This window comes from Amblyomma mixtum, chromosome 10 (assembly GCF_055824585.1).
Source record: "Amblyomma mixtum isolate Tamu chromosome 10, ASM5582458v1, whole genome shotgun sequence".
Classification (NCBI taxonomy): domain Eukaryota; kingdom Metazoa; phylum Arthropoda; class Arachnida; order Ixodida; family Ixodidae; genus Amblyomma; species Amblyomma mixtum.
Window position 1 is genome coordinate 9,731,071 of NC_143021.1, and position 22,663 is coordinate 9,753,733.

The following is a 22,663-nucleotide window of genomic DNA, read 5'->3' on the forward strand; positions in this document are numbered from 1 at the left end:
CTAACTTGGACCAAGATTTATAAAAAAAACTAAGCGTTCTTCAGAACTGAAATCGCGTGGATGTTGTTGAGGTTTATCTAAAGTTACAGTACAATTTTTTCGCTCCTCCTATTTGAATAATTAATTGAGATAAATAAATTAACTTTTTAAATATAGCTTGAAACGTTCAAGCGTCAATAGGAAAGTTGTGTAGCTCCGCAAATATGGTCCAACCCAGGCACTTCCAACGAGGTAGACCTAGCGTGGCCGTTTTTATTCGGGAAAAACGAAAGCCCGCGGAGTTTAAAATACCCCATGTGACAGCGCGCTCTGTGCGCCCGGAGGCGCCGCGATTACAGCGCTCTCATCCGTGCTTCGTTAGAAACATCACCCGCTTCGGGCCTTTCGTGCTGCCCGAGACAGGGCTTCGCGATGTGCTTGGTTCCAAGATAAGCGCCAGTGGGTACGGGCGGCAATGGAAAGAAAGCGCGGCTCCTGTTTTTCAGCGTAATTCACACGACGTTATCAGGTTTGTTATATGCGTCTTTGCTTGTTGGGATCTTGCTCCCAAATTCAAACTCATGAGATTGTCATCGTTCTTCCTCATGCATTCTGCTAACGTGTGTGCAGTTATTGCCCTCAGAAACGGAAGCCGCGCTTTCTTTCAACTCCCGCCCGAACCCACTGGCGCTTATCTTGGAACCAAGCACATCGCGAAGCCCTGTCTTGGGCAGCACGAAAGGGCCGAAGCGGATGATGTTTCTTACAAAGCACGGATGAGAGCGCTGTAATCGCGGCGCACTCGGGCGCACGGAGCGCTCTGTCACGTGGTATTTTTTAAACTCCGCGGGCTTTCGTTTTTCCCGTGTGGTGTACTGATAGCGCATGCGCATGTTTTAAACACTGCATTTTCATGTATCGCTTATCAGCCACGCAAGCAGTCGTCGGCAGATCACATGTTCATCGGCCTATAAAAAGGCACTGCATCAATAAACGTTTGTTCAGTTCCAGCCTGGCGTCCGTCTGATACACAACAGTTGGCGACGAGGCAGCGACGGCGATGGCCGTCGGCAGGATCGGCGAGTATCGTCTCGGCACGAACGCGTCATGGGACGAATACGTCGAGCGCCTGGAAATGTTCTGCGAAGCGAACCAGATAACGAAAGAAGAGCAGAAAAGAGCAGTCCTGTTGAGCAGCTGCGGCGAAGAAGTGTACGGGCTCATCGTAACTTTGGTGAAGCCAGAAAGACCGACAGCAGCAACCTACGAAGAAATCAAGACTGCCGTTCGCAAGCACCTGCATCCAAAGCCTTCGGAGCTGTATGCAAGGTTTTTGTTCTACAGGCGAAACCAGGCTGCCGAGGAATCGGTTGCGGACTACGTCACGGCGCTACGGAAGCTAGCCGAAGACTGCGGTTTTGGCAGCGCCCAACTCCCGTTGGACGTCATGATGCGGGATCGTTTCGTATGCGGACTCCGGAACGAAAGGGTTCAGCAGCGTCTTCTCGCAGAACACAGCCTTACGTTTAAGGTTGCGTATGACTTGGCCACAACTGCAGAAGCAACCGCTAAGCAACAGCGAGACATACGCAAGCACGGTCGATACGAGACGGACGGCCAGGAAATGGTACAAGCAACCCGTGCGAAGCAAGACACCCCAGCGGAGGGGTCCAGCTGTTACCGGTGCAATGGTAAGCACGCACCACATTTGTGCCGTTTTAGAAAGGCGACATGCTTCAACTGCAATAAGGTTGGACACATAGCTAAGGCTTGTCGGTCGAAAGACGATAGTAGAACTGCTCGGAAGACAGCGTATGAGCAAAAGAAGAAAGGAGATAAGCGCAAGGGCGTGTACGAAATGAGTGCGTTGTTTTCCCTGTGCGAAGTGAATGAGCAAGAACAGAAGTCCATGGTTCAAGTAATGATTGAAGAGCAAAAAGTTCCGATGGAGGTTGATTCTGGCGCATCGTGCTCAATTGTGAGTGAAGATACGTTCAGGGTTATTGAAAGGAATCACGGTAAAATACCACTGCAAGATTCTGGAACAACTATCGTAACCTGGTCAAAGGAGGCGTTACCCGTGCTGGGTCAAGCAAGTGTCTTGGTGGAATTCAAAGGCAGGAAGGCAAAGCTACCTTTGCTCGTAGTACAGAAGCAAGGTAACAGCCTGATTGGGCGAAACTGGTTTAACCCGTTAGGTATTGGCTTGCGGGGAATACAGCAAGTAAACGTGGAGGACGTGCCTTCGCGATTTCCCGAAGTGTTTCGCAGGGACCTTCCTGGCTTCAACGGACCGCCAGTTCACATCGAACTGAAAGATGACGCCCAACCGGTGTTCCTCAAAAGTCGACCAGTTCCACTGGCCCTCAAGGATGACGTGGCCAAAGAAATAGACCGCTTGGTGCAACAAGGGGTATGGGAGCCCGTCAGCTACTCCAACTGGGCAACACCACTGGTAGTGGTAAGAAAAAAAGATGGAACTTTACGTCTTTGCGGCGACTATCGCAGTACCGTAAACAAAGTTATTAAGAGCAGTGGATACCCCTTGCCCACTACAGCTGAAATGCTGACAGCTCTAAGTTCAAGCAAATTTTTTACCAAGTTGGATCTAGCCCAAGCTTATCAGCAGCTTACGCTAGACGACGAGACGGCTGAGGTGCTCACAGTCAACACGATAAAGGGACTGTACAAGGTTAAGCGGCTACCGTTTGGAATTTCGGTCGCACCTTGGGTGTTTCAACGAGTTATCGACACGCTGTTAGCGGGCATTCCCGGAGTGAAAGCTTATCTGGATGACATATTAATTTCTGGATGTAACGCCGAAGAGCACGCCGAGAGATTAGAGACTGTGCTATCGCGTCTGCAGAAGGCACAGCTACGAGTAAACAAGGACAAGTGCGAATTTAACCAAACGAGCATCGAATTCTTGGGACACAGGATTGATGACTCAGGAGTACATCCCAGCCGAAGCAAGACGGACGCCATCCGGGAAGCGCCTGCGCCCGCAAACAAAAAGGAGCTGCAAGCCTTTTTGGGATTGCTGAATTTCTACAGCAGTTTCCTCAAGGGCAGGACGGAAGCGGCCGAACCGCTTTATCGACTGCTCGACCGTGACCACGAATGGAAGTGGACAGGTGAGCATCAGCGGGCGTTTGAGAGACTGAAAAATTTACTCAGCTCAGACTCCGTACTTGTGCCCTACGATTGCAAGCGTCCTTTAATTTTGTGCTGCGACGGATCGCCTGTGGGGGTGGGGGCAGTGCTAGCCCATCGTGCGGATGACGGGAAGGAGCAGCCCATAGCTTATGCTTCTCGCACTCTTGGCGTCAGTGAACGCAACTATGCTCAGATTGATAGAGAGGGTTTGGCTGTGGTCTTTGGCGTAAAAAAGTTCCACCAGTACCTAGCTGGGCGAGAATTTAGTGATAACAGACCACAAGCCGTTACTCGGCCTGTTTAACACGGACAAGCGAGTGCCCGAAGTTGTGTCGCCTAGAATGCTTCGTTGGATTTTACTGTTGTCTGCGTATAACTACCACCTTGAGTACAGACGAGGCCAAGACAACTCCAACGTCTCAGTCGTCTACCAGCCCAGGGAGACGAGGACGAGCCAAGACCGCCTGGGGACGTGCTCTTGTTGGAAGCGGTCGACTGCGCACCGCTGCAAGCGGCGGACATTGCTGCGCTGATCAAAAAGGACTCGGTTCTATCCCGGGTAAAGGAATGGCTACTCAGTGGCTGGCCCGTCAACACAAGTGGACAGCAAGTTTGCGCCTTATGAGGTGAGACGGTCGGAGTTGTCATTGCATCGTGATTGCATACTGTGAGGGAATCGCGTCATAATTCCAACCGCAGCAAGAGAGAATGTGCTTCAGCTCCTGCATGCAAATCATCCAGGGATGAGTGCCATGAAAGCATCAGCTAGAGGGCTCATGTGGTGGCCGAAGATGGACCACGAAATTGAGGAGTTTGTTCGGCACTGTCAGCCATGCCAGAGTAACCGTCAAAGCGATCCCAAGGCTCCAGTTCATTTTTGGATCAAGCCAGATCAGCCTTGGAGTCGACTGCACATTGATTTCGCTGGCCCAGTGAAAGGAGAAGTTTTCTTAGTCGTGGTAGACGCGTACAGCAATTGGGCTGAAGTCGAAATCATGCCATCCATGAAAGCTACGGCTGTCGTCAACAGCTTAAGGAAGATGTTTGCGACACATGGTGTACCTGACTTATCGTTTCAGATAACGGCACAGCTTTCACTAGCACAGAGTTGCAAATGTTTTTGAAGTGTAATGGCGTGCGTGCTATCTTCACTGCACCTTATCACCCAGCCAGCAATGGTAGGGCGGAGAGGATGGTAAGAGAAGTTAAAGAAGCATTGAAGAAGCAGCAGGAAGGTTCGACGCAGTGCAAGATTTCCCGGTTTTTGTTTAAGCAACACACGACGCCACATTCGGTCACGGGAAAATCGCCAGCAGAGTTAATGTTCGGACGAAGACTGAGGTCAGCGTTAGACATACTCCATCCGGACCGGCAACACGCGCCTGAGCTACGACCGGAGACTAAGAGGTTTCGTGTCGGTGACGCGGTCTACGCTAAAAGCTTTTGTCCAGGTCCAAGGTGGAAGGCTGCCAGGGTTGTGGCAGTCAGAGGTCCGGTGTCGTACGTGGTACAGCTAAACAACGGTGAGCGTCATCACAGGCACCGCAACCAGTTGAGGAGCGCCTGGACGCTGCTCGAAGTTGACCCAGTCACAAGTGAGGACTACCACGTCAGGCTTCCTCCTACAGCTAGGCAGCCACAGCCGCTGTCTGCTAGCCCAGAAGCAACCCCTGGGGCGAGTCCAGGCCAAGCCACCCAAGTACCGGTCGAGCCGCGAAGATCAACGCGTGTTCGACGACCTGTCCTGCGTTATGGCATTGATGTCTAGCTAGTCAGTTTTGGATTGTGCAAATAATCTTAGGGAAAAGGAGTGTGGTGTACTGATAGCGCATGCGCATGTTTTAAACACTGCATTTTCATGTATCGCTTATCAGCCACGCAAGCAGTCGTCGGCAGATCACATGTTCATCGGCCTATAAAAAGGCACTGCATCAATAAACGTTTGTTCAGTTCCAGCCTGGCGTCCGTCTGATACACAACATCCCGAATAAAAACGGCCACGTTAAGTCTACCTCGCTGGAAGTGCCTGGGTTGGACGATATTTGTGGAGCTCCACAACTTTCCTATTGACGCCTGAACGTTTCAAGCTATATTTAAAAAGTTAATTTATTTATTTCGACTAATTATTCAAATAGGAGAACCGAAAAAATGGTACTGCAACTTTAGATAAACCTCAACAACATCCACGCGATTTCAGTTCTGAAGAACGCTTAGTTTTTTTATAAATCTTGGTCCAAGTTAGCTGGGACACCCTGTATATTTTACTCCAATGACATCACTCTCTGGAGTTCATCTGGCTCTCCCGGTCACGTACAGGACACCCTGCAACGTGGACTAGATCTCATCGACTCCTTTCTCACCACCGCTGGCCTCTCTCCTGCTCCTGAGAAATCCGAGCTTCTCCTTCTCAACCATTCCTCCTACCAGCGCTCACACAACCGCTTCGTCTCTCTCCACCTTTCTGGCTCTCCCATTGCTCTCGTCACACATTTCAAAGTTTTTGGCTTCCCTTAGCAATGCATGCGGCCAAGAACGTGCAAGCCCTCCACCACGCTGTCACCACCTGCCGCTCGGTAACTCACTTCCTTCGGCACGTGGTCACTCGACGCTCAGGTCTCCACGAGGCTCACGCGTGCCGATTTACCCACGCGCTCGCCCTCAACAAGGTCTTGTACAAATTTGCACCCTACGCTTCCTTCACTGAGACTCAACGCTCTCGAGATAGCCCTTGTGGGCCTCTACAAGGCAGCTCTCAGCCTCCCTATCACTACCTCTACAGCTAAGATCTTTGCCACAGGTCTCTTCCATCCTCTCCGTTCTCTTCTCAGTCTCCATCGTGGCTCGCAGCTTGCCCGGCTTTCCCTTACCCGTCAGGGTCAGTGGTTATTGACTCAAGCGGGTATCTCGCCCATTCCAATCTCCCTTTTACCTCTCCTATCCCCACCCCCGCTCCCAATCTTCGTATCCTCCCCCTCCCGACCAACATGTCCCCCGTCCTGCACGCCGGCCGTCGTGATGCGGCCGCGCAGCGCCATTCCCATCTCTTTGATACCCAGGGTGTAGCCTACACGGATGCCTCCTTCGTGGCTCCTCGAGGTTTCTGCGGCTACGCCCATCCACACCTCCCTGCTCCCCACACCAGCGGGCCGTATCTACACCCTCCAGACGCATTGTCCCTCGAGGTCCTCCCCATTGCACATGCCCTCCAGTCATTTTCTCTCCTTCCCGCTCTCCAAGAGTACACAGTCTATTCAGGCTCACAAGCCGCTATACACCACATACAGAAACGCACCCTGACCCCTTCTCTCCAACAGGAGGTCGAACGAGCGGTCCCCGCACTGCAGCCTTCCATCGTTTTCGTCCGCTGGGTTCCTGGGTATTCAGGGATCGACGGCAATGAGCTGTCCCATCAGCTCGCCCGCGACACACTTTTCCGGGCGCTGTTGATCCCCTGGCCCAAGCCCTCGGAGGACGGCGGGATACTAACCCTTCGCGACACCATAAAAGAGGTCTACCTCGAGCTCCGCCTCTACAAACGCCTTTACCCCCCCCCCTCATCCATCACTCACAGTGCTGGAGGCTCGCCTTCTTCGGCATATCCAAATGAATGCAGTCATCACCCCATCCCTCCTCTTTCTCTATCGCTATCGATAGGACCCTTCCTGTCCCAACTGCCACGGTATCTATGCGGACCTAGCCCATTGCCTCTTCTGTTGCCCGGCTGCTCAGCAGTCGGGTTCCTTCCCCCACCCTCTCTATCCATCACCACCTGGCTCGACTGGCTTGGCGCTGAAGGGGAGGTCGCCCAGGCGGTCCGCCCAGGCGGTCGACATGCTCGGCCTGTAAATTATGGTCGAATAAGGTATTTTACTACTACCGAGGTCCAAGAAGGGAGCGGAGAAGGTATCATGGTGATTTTTGATGTAAAATTCCGTCTAAGCGGTCGCATGTTCGTTTCCAGTGTTCGGTGTTGAGTGTCTTGCAGCGGGAGATAATGTTGCGGAGTGCTTGTATTCTGTCGCGGAGCTGTGTGTGGTGTGGTTGTGTAGCTAATGCGCGTTGGAGATGTTTTCTCCGCTTCCACAGTCGTAGAAGGTGAGGATCAGGGTTGTCACGGGGGGTATGATTACAAATTTCACGTGTGGCCCTTGACTGGGTGTTTCTTAGATCAGCGACCCATGAAGTGTAGTCAGAGGGGTTAGCCGGGAGTAAAATTTCACACAGGTTCTTTAACTTCCCTTGCACCAGGGGTGCCCCCGCCAGAGACGGTTGGTTTCAACTTGAAGACTGAAGCTATGATCTCTGCACCAGGGGTGCCGCGTCAGAGACGCTCTCGTGATGAGTCGAGACGCAGGGATAAAGGGAAAACTTATGTACAGTTTATGTACAGCAATTTACAATAGATACAAGTTCAGGCACTAGAGACAAATTAAAACAGCAAAGGACAAACAACAAAAGGGCGGAACTGGCTAATACTAGGGGAGGCCCCTACTCGGCGTTGCCGAAGATGCGTTGCATCTCGCCTTAGCGCAGAACCCTTTTTCTGGCACCGGAGCCCGGTTTTAAAGACATCAAGGCCCGGCCCACATTTGCAGCTTCCAATCATGTTGTGCTCTTTACATGATTGGCTCTTCAAGGGCCTGGCCAGCCCTCCAGCTGCCGTAAAGTAGAGCACTCTCTCCACCACAAAATAAAAACAAACACAAATAGACATCCGTGCCAGCACGTGTGCGAATCAGTACCGCGGGTGGGGGACACCCGTATACCTGCCGGCGCGTTCGCGAGCGGCCGCGTTCCAAGAAAGGAGACGCTTCGCTTTGAGCACCCCCGGCCGCGTTCCGATGACCCCCGCGAACGCTACCGAACCCTTACACGCCCTTCCCAAGATTCTACAAAGGGCTCAAATGCCACTTTTAGAATTATAACGAGAAGGGATCGGTACGGGTCACAAAACCACCCTGTGGGTGACATACCGCAGCTACACAAACACTGGCACGAACAAAACCAAAAACAAAAAATGTACACAGGCACCAACACAAAATTACGCAAATTGCACACTCAAATGCATACAGCGGCATGCCTGCCGTGCGCCGTAACACAGCGTCCAAGTTGGTGCGTTGCACCCAGTTCACCAGCATGCACACCCGCGTCCTGCTCGACACACACACACCGACACTCGCAACTGGAGCGTTCAGTAGCACTGATACGGGCCACGTGAGCCTCCTTAGTCGCACCGAGCGTCCCTGTGCGCGTTCGAGCCCACACGTGCCTCATTCAACACGATTAACACCTAATGGCCACTATGCTCGTCAGGCTGGTGCCACAGCGGGGCGCGAACTGAAAAGATGGTGCCCTCCAGGATCAAAAACGTCCTGGTCATCGATAGGTGAAAATCTCTGACCATGCGACGCACTTGAGAGCACTCTCTCTCCGGCGCACCAGTACGACACGCGTGGTGCGTAAAGAGCATAGCCCCTGGCCCGTCCAAATATAGCAGTACAGTCAGTCTCGCTACACTTGATATGACGACCTCTAGCACGGAACATACTGTTCCTCGCGTCGACTTTCAGCGTGAAAGCCGCGCACCTGCCTCCTGTTACTCTACCTCGCTTGGAGCCATTTGCACCGTTTCTGCTCAGGTAAACACTGGAATTGCCGCAACCTCCTTGATCAGCGCTTGCCGGCTTCGTGGCATCTTCTAACCCTGAGGCTGCATGAGACCCCTCGCAGTGAATTGACCCTAATTTGCCTTGTGGCAAGTCCACACTCATTTCCGGGTCCTCAAATGACCTGGCCGGACACATATCGGGTGCGTTCGAGGATTGCGCGGCGCTCTGCCCGGTAGGTCCAGCAGGCCCACCTCCGCTCTCTGCCTCGGATGGAATGTCCCTGCCATCACAAACGCCAAGGTGCACTTCACGCCCTATGCCCGACACAGCATGCGGTTGCGGCAACGCTAGGTTTCCCGCTGCCACTATCTCGCCGATCTGATGTCTGTCGTCGCTGGTCGTTTCACGCGGAACAAACTGCACTTTTTTGCAGCTTGCCTGAGACCGAGTTTTTATTCCTGAACTCGCGTCCTCGTCCCTGGTCTTATCTGAGGTAGAGCTAACCTCTGCAGATTGATCTTCGGGGTGCGCGTTCACCGCCTCTAATACCGCGACGCTGCGTTCCGTCACGATACTTTTTTCAACTGCGGTTCCAGCTTCGCAGAAATCTGGCTCGGAGCAGTTCTCCCTGGCTGATTCACTGGCTTTCCTAGACGCCTTGAGCTCAGCGAGCTCCAGCGCTAGCTGCTGACGCTTTGCTTCTAATTCATCCAAGACGCACTTGACATCCTGAGGTTTCTCCTCGCACAGCGGCGCCTTTCCTCCATTCACTTTCGCAAGTTCAGCCTGAAAGTACGCTAACCGCGCCTTCGCTAATTGCACTTGGTACCTCACATCGAGTGAGGGCCGGCATGGATAACCCTCCATACCGCTAGCTGTACTCCTCAACTGTCCTACCGGCTCGAACACATGCACAGAGACGCTAACAATGCGACGAAGGAAACTCACAGTTTCGATGCGTCGATCCGCATTGCCAGCTCCTTGGCGTCGCAGTCCACCGCCACTTTCACCGGACGCTGCGATGAACTGCCGTACACCGCTGGTCCTGTGCCCGCTGTCGTCACTTGCTGCGACCCGCCGGTGAGCGTCGAGTTGTCGACGCGTTTTTATCCTTGACCGGATGCAGTCTCGCGTCGCTGGACTACTGCCGTGGTCCTTGCGTCCTTGCCGCCGTCTCTCTGCAGGTCCTTTTTCGAACGCTGCTGTTGCCTGACCGTCGCCTTTCTACCCTGCCTACAATCTTCTTCCTGCGCCGTCTTCCGATGGCCGCAGTATCCTGTCGGCTGCGCCAGTAAAATTTCACACAGGTTCTTTAACTTCCCTTGCACCAGGGGTGCCCCCGCCAGAGACGGTTGGTTTCAACTTGAAGACTGAAGCTATGATCTCTGCACCAGGGGTGCCGCGTCAGAGACGCTCTCGTGATGAGTCGAGACGCAGGGATAAAGGGAAAGCTTATGTACAGTTTATGTACAGCAATTTACAATAGATACAAGTTCAGGCACTAGAGACAAATTAAAACAGCAAAGGACAAACAACAAAAGGGCGGAACTGGCTAATACTAGGGGAGGCCCCTACTCGGCGTTGCCGAAGATGCGTTGCATCTCGCCTTAGCGCAGAACCCTTTTTCTGGCACCGGAGCCCGGTTTTAAAGACATCAAGGCCCGGCCCACATTTGCAGCTTCCAATCATGTTGTGCTCTTTACATGATTGGCTCTTCAAGGGCCTGGCCAGCCCTCCAGCTGCCGTAAAGTAGAGCACTCTCTCCACCACAAAATAAAAACAAACACAAATAGACATCCGTGCCAGCACGTGTGCGAATCAGTACCGCGGGTGGGGGACACCCGTATACCTGCCGGCGCGTTCGCGAGCGGCCGCGTTCCAAGAAAGGAGACGCTTCGCTTTGAGCACCCCCGGCCGCGTTCCGATGACCCCCGCGAACGCTACCGAACCCTTACACCGGGGGTGGTGGTAAGAACCGGCGAAAGTCTGACCACGAAGTGTGTCGCACCTTCGCCCTGCGTAGGTGGTGTTGTGTGGGTATTGTTACGACCCAACTTGAGACCCGCGATGATAACGGTGGCGGATTCAACAGCGGAAATTTCAAAAGGTCGTTTGGACTATTGGAATGTTGAACTGGGGAAAGCTTTGTCATTTGTGTAGCTGAATGTGTGACCTCATATTTCTTAAGAATAAACTTCTTGAGTCCCGCTTTTTATCATCATGTCCACTGCAGGCCAAAAATTTCTCCAGTTAACCCTGTGCCAGCAGCGGCCACCTTATCCTAGCAAACTTCCGAACCTCATCTGCCCACCTGCCCTGATCCTCTCTGCTGTGCTTGCATTCTCTCTGAATCCAGCCCGTTACCCTAATGGTAATTGGTTATCTTGCCTTCATGCTACATGCGCTGCCCGCATGCCTGTTCTGTGCCGCGGACAGGCGGCAGCGAGGAAAGCGCGGTTGTCTACGCCGCCATCGCGTTGTAGTTCGTATCGTATTTTATCAATAATAGCGCAAACTGCGCATGGCGATTGTAGCTGTGAAAAAAGGAATATGCTACAATTTAAAAATTATTAACTTATTTTTCGTGCCACAGCAAGCATACTACTAAGTATAAAGAAGAGACGATACAAAATATCTGTCAGTTTCGCCCACTCCGCACGAGGCTAGGTTCAGCCATGGCGGCAGTGGTAGAGCGCACGGCGTGTGCGATTTCTCATCGTGTTCCGTGGGAACGTGTGTTTGAAGAACCTCGACACAGCATTAATTATTCCCTTATTATTGCTGGCGAGATTGTTCAACAGTTCTTTCCTCGATGGAGCTGAAGGAAGACAGTTTGCTTGCTTTTACTACTCGGCGAAGTGGACCCGTCAGTACGAATTAGGACTACAAGTCGTTTTCACCGGCTGGAATCGTAACCTTTCCTGGCGCGTACTCAGTCTCAGTTTACTCATTGAAGTGTATTTTATGCTATTTTTGCGGCTCTTTTCTCGTTGGTGTTGCATAACCCTCCTCGCAGCGCCGCTCCTCCTCCTCCGCTTGAGAGTGTGTTCGTCGTATTTTCCTGTTTGCGATTGTTTACTGGATGTTTCTATTGCACTGATCTGTGCACCTTGTTTAAATTATTCGTAGCGGCGACTTGGGTTTTTTTTTGTAATGTTTGCGCTTTGCACCAGAGGGAAATAAATTTGTGTGCAGTTGACCTGCTGCTTGCCACAGTCCTAGAAGGAATGCATCCAGCTCTCAAAAAGTCTGCGCAGAGAATAGTGATGCTGCATCTAGTCTGTTTCATTCCCGCTGCGTTTGCTCAAAGCATAAATTACTTTCTTGCCTTTTCCCTCGAATGCCAAATACAACACTTATCCTGCAATACCTGAACGTGGTAAGGTATCAGGGTAACTTCAATTCGGGAAAACCCAAGTCGCCGCTACGAATAATTCAAACAAGGTGCACAGATCAATGCAATAGAAACATCCAGTAAACAAACGAAAACGGGAAAATGCGACGAACACACTCTTAGAGCGGAGGAGAAGGGGCGGCGCTGCGAGGAGGGTTATACAACGCCAACGAGAAAAGAGCCATTTATGCGTTCGTAATGAAAAAATTCTAACGCATTTATCGGCACGTTATATTTTAAGCATGAAATGCTTTTAGCTCCCGTTGTCGGCAGTGTGGTGACGTCACGCCGAGACCGAGAGCCATCATCCGGGCACTGAAATCCACTCATCCGGGCACTGAATTCCACTCATCCGGGCACTGAATTCCACTAGAGAAGTTTATTGAACCCAGGACCAAAAAGGGACATCGGTCCCTCTACAAAAACGAACAAACATTGCGGCGACTGATGTCGCCCGGTGCACACATACACGCGCAGGGAACTTAGAGAGTCCAAAACCACGAAATGTCCAAGAAAGTTCAGGGGTCCATACGCGCGGGGGAAGCACGCCGGATGGAAAAAATCTCTGCCTCTCCCGTAAACGAGAGTAGAGTAAGCATGAAATGTTTACGGGCCTAATGTCATCTCGGTGGACACCCGAACCGCACCGTACAGGAAGGGAGGAACGCCACCACCCGTTCAGCGCGATGCCTTGCCATTTGAACGCAAGGTTTTTTGAGGAAAGGAAATGGCGCAGTAATTCTCTGCCATCTCGGTGGACACCCGAACCGCACCGTAAAGGAAGGGAGGAACGCCACCACCCGTTCGGCGCGATGCCTTGCCCTTTGAACGCAGCGCTTCTCCCCCACGTATGACAACGAAGTGTAATGTGGCATTTATGTGCTTTTTGCACGCCTTATTAGAAATCGGAAATTATAATTCCGTGCATTATCAAACCCACAGCTCCACTGATATCTTGATAAACTTGAGAAGGCACTGGCAGCAGTTGTTTTTTGTCTCGTTTGGAGACCAACCGGTGCTTGCATGCCGGTCGCGTAGGAGGGCTTAGAGAGTCTCGTTAAATCTCGTTGTCTCGTACGGTGCCCGGATGTTCTCGTTTCAGAGCCCGGATGACTGGAATTCAGTGCCCGGATGAGTGGATTTCAGTGCCCGGATGACGGGAATTCAGTGCCCGGATGATGGCTCTAGGTCTCGGCGTGACGTCACCACACTGCCGACAACGGGGGCTAAAAGCATTTCATGCTTAATACCGCGCACAAACATAACGCGCACAAACGCGCGGACAACGCACACAAACCTCGCGCACAAACTTCGGGCACGAACATAACGAGCGAACATCGTGTACGAAACACGCGTACCACACAGGCGCGCCACACTTAATATGGTAGGAGCCGCACCGACACACGGCCCCTGCCAGCGACGATGAAGCGGGTGGACCAGCGCCGAAGGAACTGGTGCTCCTCCAGCGACACGAGGTCCACGCACGCCTGGGCGAACATGCGCGCACGTACCCGCTGTAACATAGGGTACATGGCTCTCCGTGGTCGTCCCTGCAGAGCCGCCACACCTCTCTGGCGCCACAGCACGAATGCCCCGACGCAAAGAAGCATGCGTACGAAAGGGTCGCGAAACCTGGAGTTGGGGCCGAGGGTCGCTCCAAACATTCTAGACATGAGAACCCAAAATGTCCTGGCGACAGAACACTCAGAGTGCGTGCGGTAAGGTTTCATCAAGGCCACACTGCGGACATCGGTCGGAGGGGGCCACGCCCCAAGCCGCCAGGCGATCTGCCGTAGGCAGGGCCCGCCAGCCCCGCAGGCAGCCAAAGTCTCGCACGTCTGCGGGAACTGATGACGACGTCAGGTCCCGCCATCGCACCTCTCTGCTTAGCGCCAATTTCTCCTGTGGGGCTTCTTTTACGGCCAGGAGCTCGCATACCCGAGAGGCGGGAGTTGAAAAAAGCTCCACCTCTGGCAGCGCTGCGGTTAGGGACCTGAGCGTCTGGCAGACTCGCTGGAAAAACCGAGGCTGCTGGAAGGCTCTCGGGCCGACACTCTGCTCGGGAAAGAAAAGGGAGCGCGACGTACCGAGTAGGTATGACAGGAGCGCCCTGCCCGGGTAGCCGGCCTGGTTAGCCAGGTCGCTGGTCGCCCGCAAAGCGAGCACGTTGCAGAATGTGGGCAGGTGGGGAATGCTGAATCCCCCCATGTTAGTAGGAAGTCGGAGGAGCGCGCGCGCTACAGACTCCGTCTTGCCTGCCCAAAAGAACGAGCCACATAAAGTGGCCAGACGGCGCGTGAAGGTGCGGGGTGGGTGGGCAACACGAGTGACATAGTACAGTGGGGCGCACACCCACGCGCGGATGATGAATGCGCGCTCCGCGAGGGAGAGACGGAATCGCGCCGCCACTGACAGCCGTTTCTCGGCGGTCTCTCTAAGCCGGGTCCACGTCCCGCGAGCTGGCTCACCGGTCGCGAAGAAATAAATCCCTAAAACCTTCACGGCCGAAACCCACTGCACGTCGCGCAACAGGTCTGAAGAGAACGCGCCAAAGCGCAACGCCCTACTCTTGCCCCTGTTCAGCTGGGCGCCGGACAGCTCGCTGTACACTTCAAACAGCCGCAAAAACGCTACGTAGCTGTCCTCGTCCCGCAAGAACAGGGACACATCGTCGGCGTATGCCGAGACCTTCACCTGGCCGTGGACCGGCAGCGGAAACCGCGCACGGACAGACTCGCGGCGATGCGGCGCAACAGTGGATCGAGGCACAGAACGAAAAACATGGGCGACAAGGGACAGCCTTGCCTGATCCCTCTGGAAACACAAAAGGGAGCGCCGCTCCGTTGACGGTCAGGCGGGCCGTAAGCCCCGAGTAGAGGAGCCCGACTCCTGCTACGAAGGCTGATGGAAAGCCAAAAGCCTCGAGCACACCTAGCAGGTACCGGTGCTCGATACGGTCAAAAGCTTTGGACTGGTCAAGCGAGACAAAGCAGCCCGGGATCCCTGCTCTCGAGGTGAATGTGAACAAGTCACGAGTAAGTGCGAGAGCGGAAAACACCGAACGGCCGGTCACGCTACACGTTTGCGCTGGGCTGACCACCGAGGGCAGAATCGCGCTCAACCTGTTCGCCAGCAGTGACGCCACGATCTTGTAGTCTGCGTTGAGGAGTGTGATCGGACGCCGCGCCTGCGGGTCAGATGGGCACCCGCCCGGCTTCAGAATGAGCGTTACTCGGCTCTCTCTGAAAGACTCTGGTCGAGCTCCGTCCGTCAGAAAGCTGTTGACCATATCGAGCAGGGGACCCTCTAAAATGTCGTACAGCTTCGCGTAGAAACTGACGGGGATGCCGTCAGGTCCGGGGGCCGAGGCAGCATTCATTCTAGCTACTGTGGCGCGGAGCTCGTCTGGCGTCGCCGGCGCGCAGAGCTGCTGCGAGAGCTCGTCCTCGACTGCGGGGAGACCCTGGCAAAAATCGCGGAGTGCGTCGCGAGACGCGGCGTCGCCCAACACTGGATGCGAAAAGCTGGGACACGTGACGTGTGAGGACTTCGCGTATCTCCGTGGCGCTGCTGCTCGTGGCTCCGTTGGGCAGCGCGATCTCCTCAATGAATGCGGGCGCATCCTCATCGAGGGCACCTGCGCGAACCTGCCGCAGGACCGATGGATCAGCTACGGGCCTACCCTGAACAAGGGCTCGGCTGGCAGCGCGCGACGATTGCCGCAGCAGCGTCTCGTAGCGAGCCTTCAATAAATTATAATAGTCTCGCATAGCATATGTAAGCGGCGCGCCTCTCTTGACTATGCGGATGCGAGCCAGCGTCTCGTTAAGTTCGCGGGTGATGCCTGCTCTTCGGGGGCGGCCTTCCGCGATAAGGAGCGCGCGCCACTCGCCCTTTCTCTCGTCCCACGGCACTGATGAGTTAGCGCGCGCGCCCGGAGCACCCAGCCCACGCTGCAACGACGTGAGACTCGACCAATCTGTCAGTAGGCTGGCGTCCATTCGCCACAAGTCTACTCGTGGGGCGCACCCGCCGAAATCCAGCACTACTGACAGCGGTCGATGGTCGGTGATGCGCGGAGTGCCCGCGGGAAACGCGAGTACCTCGCACGAAGCTACATGACGCGCGAGGACGGGCAGGAGCAAAAACTTGTCGAGCCGACTGGCCGACCTCCCTCTCTCCCATGTGGCCCCGAAGTTACCGCCATGCGACGAGACCCATGCGTCGGTAAGTCGGAACTGCGCGCATAGGTCACGCAGGGAGCGCGCGCCGGCGTAAGGCCGACCCTGACCTGGGCCGCGTACATCACGTGAGGGGTCCAGCACACAATTAAAGTCGCCCACTATGAGCGTGGGGTAGGAGTCTAGCACGAAGTAATCGAGCGACTCGAAAAACGACGAAGAATCGCCTCGTTGCGCCGGCGCGTACACAAGCAATGCCCTCACCCGTCTGCCGTTAAAGGGAGACTGAAGCACTTTTTCTGAAAATCGGGCTGGCAGCGGCGTGCTATAGTTTTTCATGCTGTATACTGGAATATCGCATCCAAATACGGCAAAAACAAGCGCGAATTGCCTTTTTTAGCCGAAATATGCGGCCTGTGCCGCGGGGCACGCCGCGCGGCGCGCCGCCGCCCGTCATTGGTCAAGAGAGATCGTGACGTCACTTTGAGGACCGGAGAAGCTGCCTACGCGGATCCGGCGCTGCGTTGAGTGCAGATCGCAGCTTTCCGTGTCGTTGTAAAAGCGAATACGGCGACTGTTTTTTTTTTTACTGACCACCAAAGAAAATGATACTACAGTTTGCTCATTCCACGTAACGCCTGAAACCAAAAAAGACACAAGCAAAAAATTCTATGCCTAGCACAAGCATACGCCAGCATCAAAGACGCGATGCAGACCATGCGTAAAAGGTGCCAGCACAACCTCGGCTCGTATTCTCGGAAAGGAAGGGGTGCGAACAATACTCAAGTCAATTACCACCACCGGACGCCTCCTGGCTCGCCCGGAAGAGCGTCATCCTAAAGAAAAGGCCCAAAGCACTGTGTACAAGAAATCCTATTCTCAGTACCCGGCGTTGCAGGTTGGGGCAAGAAAGAATTTTAAGGAAACGATGAAGGAGCACAAAGTTGGTGTCAAAATTAGCGACGCAATCATGGTGCGCTGGAAACCAAGCCAAATACGCGCACAAGGCTGCTGCTTCACTCCTGGCGCGTTCAGCAGATGCCAGAAAATATTAATCGCTGCCTCGGAAACGTTCGCCCTTCCTAGATTTGCAGTTTAGGTTCAGTGAAGTAGTTGCCAACTATATGTGTGTTTAAAAGCCAAGCTAGCTCCAACTCGCCCGCTGCCACAACTTGATGAAGAAACCGAGTAAGGCTGCGGTGTTTTTTTGCAAAAACTCGGTTGGCATTCATTTCTCTCATAAATTTGCATCCCAAATCAACGTCGAACGCTTTAATTTTAATTGCTTAGCTAGGATTAAACGAGATGCCGCATGCAGTCATGCAGCCATGCAGCCATGCGTGCCGACCTTGATCAATTGAAAACAACCCAAATCAGCCATGAAACACAACTAACTGCACTTTCAAACCGAGTAGCAGTGCTCGAATTAGACGAGCGTAAAACAGTATCACCATCAAAACAGGTAGAGACTAGCCAGATTAGGCAGGACATCGCTGAACTAAAGGCCGCCAACATAGACGCGAAGAACAGAATGCGCCGAAACAACCTGCTCTTTTTCGGCTTAGATGATAGCGACAAAGAATCGTGGACTGAATCGGAGGAAAAAGTTATTGCGCTGTGCAAAGAAAAACTAGACTTGAATCTAGAACCAAGCGCAATAGAACGCGCCCACCGCATTGGTCAATTCTCAACGGAAAAAAAACGGCCAATAATAGTTAAAATGAATCACTACAAGGGAAAAGAAAGCGTGCTTGCATGTGGTCGTAAATTGAAAGAAACACCTTACGTTATCCGAGAAGACTTCGAATTCGCCACTCGACTCGCTCGCTCCAAATTAGTTCAATTCATTAAACCTCGAGGGTGTAGCTTTAAACTTCGATACGATAAACTTATCGTTGGCGAGAAATGTTACACCTACGATCATGCCTCTGATACCATAACAGAAACAGATACGAACACCAAGCCCGCGGCAAAGATAAATGGAGCACAGGACAATACACAGCAGGCCTCAGAGCAAGTCAAGTGACACTCTACTGAACTGCATGAACCGATTCCGCCAAGCAATCGTCATTCACCCGCACTCATCAACATCGCTTTTACTAATATACGGAGTGTTCTACCCAAACGCCATCAGGTTCACAGCTTCATTGAAGTCACAGACGCCGATATGGTCATACTCACAGAAACTTGGCTGCACCCAGAGATAGAAGACCACGAATTGTTCCCTTCAGACTTCCATTTCACCACATACCGCAAAGATCGCACTAACCGAAAAGGGGGAGGAGTTCTAATAGCCGTTCGTAACACTCTGCAGTCCTCGCTTATCCGGCATGATAATAACCTAGAAATGATCTGGGTATGCCTTCACAACACCTCCGAAAAGCTAGTGTTCGGTGTCTGCTATAGACCTCCAGACAGTCACGTATCATTCCCCGATTCCCTACGCCATGAATTAACGATTATTAGGAATGAGTATCCTAAGGCACCCATATTTCTGTTTGGTGATTTCAATTACCCACAAATTAACTGGTCATTGCTCTCGACACTAAGTTCAACACCTGCAAACGAACAGAAACTTTTTCTAGAACTAACCCTTGACTTTAACCTTCAGCAAGTGATAACAAGTCCAACGAGAGGAGACAACATCCTTGATCTTTTGCTCACAGGTCACCCGGACGACGTAAAATCTATTACTGTCCTTCCTGGATTAAGCGACCACAACCTTGTTCACATCTCCATGACACTGCCTTTAAAAAAGAAATCACCAACCAGCAAACTGATAAAAGACTACAAAAGGGCTGATTTTGATGCTATGAACAATGATCTTGCAAAATTTTTCGACAACTTTCGTTGCACTTATCTAAATCGCACACCTAACTCAAACTGGAATTTGTACAAAGACACCCTACTACATTTGGAAAGTAAGCACGTTCCAACACTACTTATTAAATCAGATACCAAGAATCCATGGTTTAACAAACGCCTGAAGTCTCTCCTTGGCAAAAAGAAGCGCCTGTATCGAACAGCAAAGCTTCAAAATAGTCATTTAGCATGGGAAAAATATCGCTTGTGCGCCCAACAGTATACCACAGAACTGACAAGTGCTAAAGATAAATTTTACTCTCAAGATTTACTATCAATCCTTCACTCTAACCCCAACAAATTCTGGCGCATGCTATCTAATAAACCACAAGATCGCCATGTACAACTCCTAGATGCTGATGGAGAACCAATCAAAAGCGATGACTGTGCGACCGCGCTCAACAATTACTTTACGTCAGTTTTTTCCGCTGCTAACATTACTGCTAATGAGCACATTCCAGAAATCTCACTCTCAGAAATGCCTAAAATCGAAATTAACCCTGATGGTGTATCAAAGCTTATTGCCTCACTGAAATTATCTACATCTGCCGGCTGCGATCAAATTAACAGTAAGCTACTAAAAAAATACCATTTCATTGTCTAGCCAGGTACTGCATCTAATTTTTGCGCAATCCTTAGATACCGGGGTTGTCCCCGACGATTGGAAAAAAGCTCAAATTACACCCATATTTAAAGCGGATGACCGCACGTGCCCTAACAACTATCGTCCCATTTCCCTCACTAGTATACCGTCTAAACTACTTGAGCACATTATTTTTTCCAATCTTATGACCCACCTAGAATCAATGAACTTTTTCTATCCGAATCAACACGGCTTCCGCAAGCAGCTGTCATGTGAGACCCAGCTCGCCGAATTCACCCACGACATTCTACAATATTTAGATAACCTTGTCCAGATCGACGCTATCTTTCTCGACTTTTCAAAAGCATTTGATCGTGTTTCCCATAATCTTCTTCTTTTTAAGTTGTCATCGCTCGGCATTCCACAAACTTTGCTCTCCTGGCTAGAGCACTTCCTTAAAGGACGTAAGCAGTTCACCTGTGTTAATAACTGTCGCTCAGCTTTTACCGACGTAACATCCGGCGTACCTCAAGGTGCAGGCTTATCACCTCTTTTATTCCTCATCTACATCAATGACCTACCGATTAACATAAAATCCACGCTACGTTTATTCGCAGATGACTGCGTAATTTACAGCCCCATCCACGGCGCTAGCGCCATTGCCGCTCTTCAACAGGATCTAACCACTATCTCAGCGTGGTGTGACAAATGGCACATGCCTCTTAATCTAAATAAATGCCAATCCATATCATTCTCCCGCAAAAACACACTTATTGATAGCACTTACAACATAAAATCGGTCGCCGTCACCAGAACATCTTCTTATAAATACCTAGGAGTACACATCACATCATCGCTGTCATGGACAACACACATTCAGACCATCTGTTCCAAAGCATCACGCACACTTGGTTTTCTCCGGCGCAATCTAAAATCTGCATCACCTGAAGTAAAAAAGTTGGCATATATAACATTCGTACGTCCTAAATTGGAGTACGCGTCATCTGTCTGGCATCCATCACAATCGTATCTCATCTCAGACCTTGAAGCCATTCAAAATCGCGCCGCCCGTTTCATTACATCGCAGTACTCAAGAAATACCAGCGTAACATTACTAAAACGATCCCTCGGCCTTCAAACACTAGCAACTCGCCGTGTTATTTCCCGTCTATGCCTCTTTCACTCTTTCTTTTATCGCTCACCAAGACATTTGTTGCTGCAGCCACCCCCACGTACGTCATCCCGCCTAAACCACAGTAACCCAATCGCACGCATTAAAACCCGCACCTCCGCAATGAGCAGTTCATTTTTTCCCGACTCCATAGTGCTCTGGAATGGCCTTCCCGACAACATAATAACGTGCTCCGATCGCCGCCTTTTCCGCGAGAAACTGGCTAATTACTTCTCATAAACATATTCATACTGCGACACCGAAGTGCCAACTGTTCCTTGTTTTCTTTTTGTATGTTTATTTCTTGTTTTTAGTTTGTATATTATTGTACTCTTTTTGTACCCCGTGTATTTTTTCCCTTTCTTTTTTTTTTGTGTGTTCTCTGCCACTACTCTCCAACCTGTATGTACGCCCCCCCTTATGTAATGCCTTCGGGCCTTTAAGGGACAAATAAATGAAATGAAAATGAAATGAAGAGCTTCGATGCTTGCTTGCTTTGCTTTATTGTGCTTTGCTCTGCTTGCTTGCTTGCTTGCTTCGACACGTCGAACCGAGTATAAAATCACTAACCGAGCCTTGCTGAGCACGTCTCAGGTGGTCTGGTCGCACCTAAGCTGAGGAGAGCGACACATGCTTAAGCCTCTATAAGGTTTCTTCAGGGGCTAAATGAGCATGTTTCTATTTTTAAAAGAGGCTCTTCTTCGGAATGGTGACACGCCTCTCATGCGCGAGGAAATCGATGGAACTGTGTCATGGTTCAGCCGCGCCTTTTCGGCAGAAATCTCCAGAGATCACACTAGGACAAGCTCTGCCTGTAGCCGCTCTTACGAAAGTGTTTCGAGCAGAGTAAGCTTGCTTTAGTCGGCATGAATTCTTTGTCACAGCAGCGAGCGGTTGCGCTGCGAGCTTGTGATCGTGCGGAAAACAGTGGAAGACGACACAGTCGCGGCCATAGTTGTTCGTGGACACGAACGCAGAGTAGTACCTGTTGAATCTGATTCTCAAGGTCGGCTGACACTCTTTGTACGTCACAACGCACGCAGTACGAGGAACAACGCATGCAGCACGAGAAACAACGCACGCTGAAAGCGCGCTCGGGTGCGCCGAAGCATCCCCGGCTCCTCAACATGACGTCACGCTGGCCGACATGGACCAGGTTTCCCTCTCCGCTGTTCCCGTCTCCTGCGCTCGCGCGGGGCGCGGGAAATTTAAACATCGCGTTTTTAACTGGTGATTGCGCCACTGTTTTAGCCAAAATCGAAAAAATAATTTCACAGACGTGATCAGCAATGACACTACTTCAAAACCCTAGAAGGTTAGCTGATTCGAAAACCGCCTCAGTATCCCTTTAAGGGAAACATCGACGGCCAAAGTGCGACCGTCGACGCCCTACGTGCAATGTGCGCCTGAACGGAGAGAACTATTCATAAATACGACACCGACACCGCATGACATTGTGTCGGTAAGCGAAAAGAATGCTGGCACGAGGAAGCGATTCTCAAAGCTGGTAACATCAAGCGCGGTGCGGAAGTTGCACTCCTGAAGGCAGGGAAAGTCGACGCCCTGCGCGCGAGCGAAGTGCATCACCTCCCTCTGCTTATCCAGCGACCGAAATCCCTGAACGTTCAGGGAGAGGAGATGCACCGTCGCCATGATGAAAAAGCAGGGCGCCGACATTCCGCCGACAAGTTTAGGGGGCCCCGCCATTGGCGGAGTCGCTCGCGCGCG

The 22,663-nt window shown here is 51.9% G+C and overlaps 1 protein-coding gene across 1 annotated transcript; it reads left to right on the forward strand.

The window, feature by feature from the left end:
- The first annotated feature begins 862 nt into the window (after nt 1-862).
- On the forward strand, nt 863-4,907 carry LOC149325107 (uncharacterized). Its single transcript, XM_089564189.1, has 2 exons — nt 863-2,440; nt 4,764-4,907. Exons 1-2 carry the CDS (start codon nt 1,040-1,042, stop codon nt 4,905-4,907), a joined length of 1,545 nt encoding a protein of 514 aa, XP_089420315.1. The 5' UTR covers nt 863-1,039.
- The last annotated feature ends 17,756 nt before the right edge of the window (nt 4,908-22,663 follow it).

Coding starts and splice junctions, on each gene's coding strand:
- LOC149325107 (XM_089564189.1), top strand. CDS start 1,040: ATGGCCGTCGGCAGGATCGGCGAGTATCGTCTCGGCACGAACGCGTCA. Junction 2,441..4,763: donor GGGCAACACCACTGGTAGTG/GTAAGAAAAAAA, acceptor TTCCTCCTACAG/CTAGGCAGCCACAGCCGCTG.